General features: G+C 45.1%; 1 protein-coding gene across 1 annotated transcript in view; it reads left to right on the forward strand.

The window, feature by feature from the left end:
• LOC132287780 (putative cytochrome c biosynthesis ccmC-like mitochondrial protein) overlaps positions 1-234 on the forward strand; it is a 4,323-nt gene extending 4,089 nt beyond the window's left edge. Inside the window, exon 1 of the mRNA XM_059789820.1 lies at positions 1-234. This exon is cut by the window's left edge and continues 4,089 nt beyond it. Coding sequence (XP_059645803.1) covers positions 1-200 — 200 coding nt within the window. The 3' untranslated portion in view covers positions 201-234.
• The last annotated feature ends 2,266 nt before the right edge of the window (positions 235-2,500 follow it).

The following is a 2,500-nucleotide window of genomic DNA, read 5'->3' on the forward strand; positions in this document are numbered from 1 at the left end:
GGAATACATCGCATCAACCTGGGAGCATTAGCCAATCTGGTACATCAATACATGTTCCTATGCCCATTCCAATCTTGTCTAACTTTGCTAACTCCCCCTTCTCAACCCGTATCTTGTTCGTTCTGGAAACACGTCTTCCGATTCCATCTTTTCTCGAATCTCCTTTAACGGAAGAAATAGAAGCTCGAGAAAAAACCTAGTTCACTCGCTGAGTCTCTTGCATCCATGGCTGAATGGTGAAAGCCTTTTTTGATCGTAGGTTCGATTCCTGCTGGATGCACTTGGAACCTGAAGTTTGTTAACATCTCCTCTTGCAGGTACTAAACGTAGAATTCTATTATTTAGACGTAGAATCCGATTCAAGAATCTTCCCCGCCAATGAATTGAAATTCTTCGCCACGTACGTGGCGAAGAAGTCTTGTCAAAGCCCAAAACCAATAAGTGTCGACAACACCGGCGCTTTTACAGCTTGACGAAGGAGGAAGATCTTGTTTTGACACAAGATCTGGCCAAGCAGGTTTGAAAGCACGAAAACGTCCATCGAATTCATTTCAAGGAAGGCGGGAGTCTGCTTTTCAAGTACCCCTTGCTTCTCGCTTCCCCCCGGCAGATCGCCACACCAATTTCAAACAATTCGGAACCTGTGGTTTCTACCTTGTCAGTTCCTTGTCAGTTCGGGGATGATCCAGGTGCTGAAGTTCTTGTTGGGTGCCGTCGAGCTATCTCTTTCCGGCCTGGCCCCTTATTCCTTTGGGGATAGCGCCCTTGACTTTGATTCTAGCGTCTTCAGTCTACTTCGACGCCGAATCTCTACGGAAATACTAGATCTTCATTTTTGAAACCCTTAGTGTCCGGAGAGCGCAGCGGAGTGCTTCTAGATAGAAAGCGGAGGGCGAGGGCGGTGTCTAAGATTGTGCCCTGTAGTTACTACCTATGTCCGTGAAAACTTGATCTGCAAACACCGACCATGAGCCAAGGGAGGTGGAGCCGAAAGAAGTTCAAGGGCGTCAGTTAGGAAATGAATCACAGGGTCTACCCTCGTTGGGTATTCCAAACCTTCTTTGTTTCAGTGTCTTTCTTATTTGCATAAAAATTGGTGGGTTTGTTCCTTGGTAGTATCTCACACCTTACCCTGGGGTTCCAAACCGCCCTTATCCTAAGCTGGTCAAAAAGAATACACAAGATGACATCATGCACTTCCTTTTCTCATCGGTTGAAAGGAGGAATAGGTGATGGTTAGGAAGAGACTGATGACTAGCTTCATGTGCGGAAATAAGGAACAGAATGACTAAGGGTTCTAATGGGAGAACCTACAGACAAGGCAGGGAGGTTACGGTGTTAGGGAGTGACTTGCGCTGCGGACAGACCCATTGCGTTCGGTAGTGACTTCCTTCGCTCGTATAGCCTAGGTAGCCTCGATCAGAGGATGGCGATGCAGATTGGGATGACTACCCCAGTGAACAGATTCAGAGTGCTCGAAAGCCTAAGACAAAAGGAAAGAAGCAAGACCTAAACAAGGAATATAGCACTCCCGCGAAGAATGTGCTAACGCGTAGCAAAGCAAAGAAAGGCTCCATTGGATATCTTTCTATAGTATATATCTTTCTCTCTTGAGATAGAAAGGGAATCGGCAGCTAGCAATAACTTAGAGAAGAGGCTAGAGACCTTTGCTACTTTTAGAAAGGGAACGAAAGCTCGAACTTCTGGGCTACGTTTTAGAAACAATAGCAACACAGAGCAGAGCAACAGACACTCGAGGCAAAGAGCCTCGGTGAGACCTAAGCCTATAAGACTGGATACTCCTCCTAGGCTAGTTGGCACAGGGTTTTCGCTTGATACACCAAGTTAGAGAGTGTGGGAATAGCTTGATCCTTAAATGATCTTGGCCAGCTGCTTCGCCAATCTGACCAAAAGAGGCCCTTATCACGTAGCTTCACCTCAAGTTCAAAAGAATGAAACATCGTTCTTTTCTTTGAGCCCATTTCCCCTTTGCTTTCTCTTATCCCTAATCTTCTTGCATTTCTTTGAAGAAGTTGCTGTACTATTTGACCATATTTCGTATCCCATTTCAAGTTGATTCAGACTTGTTTTATAATCTAAATATGCTTCTTGTTCCGAGTAGAGCACTATTAAGCTTGCCTGAGGTTACAACTTTTCTCACATTGGGAAATTTCCTTTATAGCGTCACCCTATTCTTACCTTGGGCAACTAACCTAGCCTTATTTCTTCTAACAATGAGCTCAGAGCACGAAGAGCTGCGGCTCGCTCTGAGCCGGTCGCCGCCGGCTAAGGCCCATTCTTCACTTTTCAAGAATCAAGAGGGAACGTAAGCATGGGGGGAATGTTTTCTTTATCCAACAAGTTTTCGTTCGTAAATAGATATGGATTCACAAAGTTTTGCAAGGAAGGGCACCAGCTACAAAAGATACCAAACCAAGAAATGGAAAGCAAACAAGCTCATCCGGATAATAAAGATTTTTTGAAGAAAATCGCACACGAG

Source organism: Cornus florida, unplaced genomic scaffold, assembly GCF_030987335.1.
Source record: "Cornus florida cultivar Cherokee Brave unplaced genomic scaffold, ASM3098733v1 CherokeeBrave_3.0.0_Hap2_scaffold_105, whole genome shotgun sequence".
NCBI lineage: Eukaryota > Viridiplantae > Streptophyta > Magnoliopsida > Cornales > Cornaceae > Cornus > Cornus florida.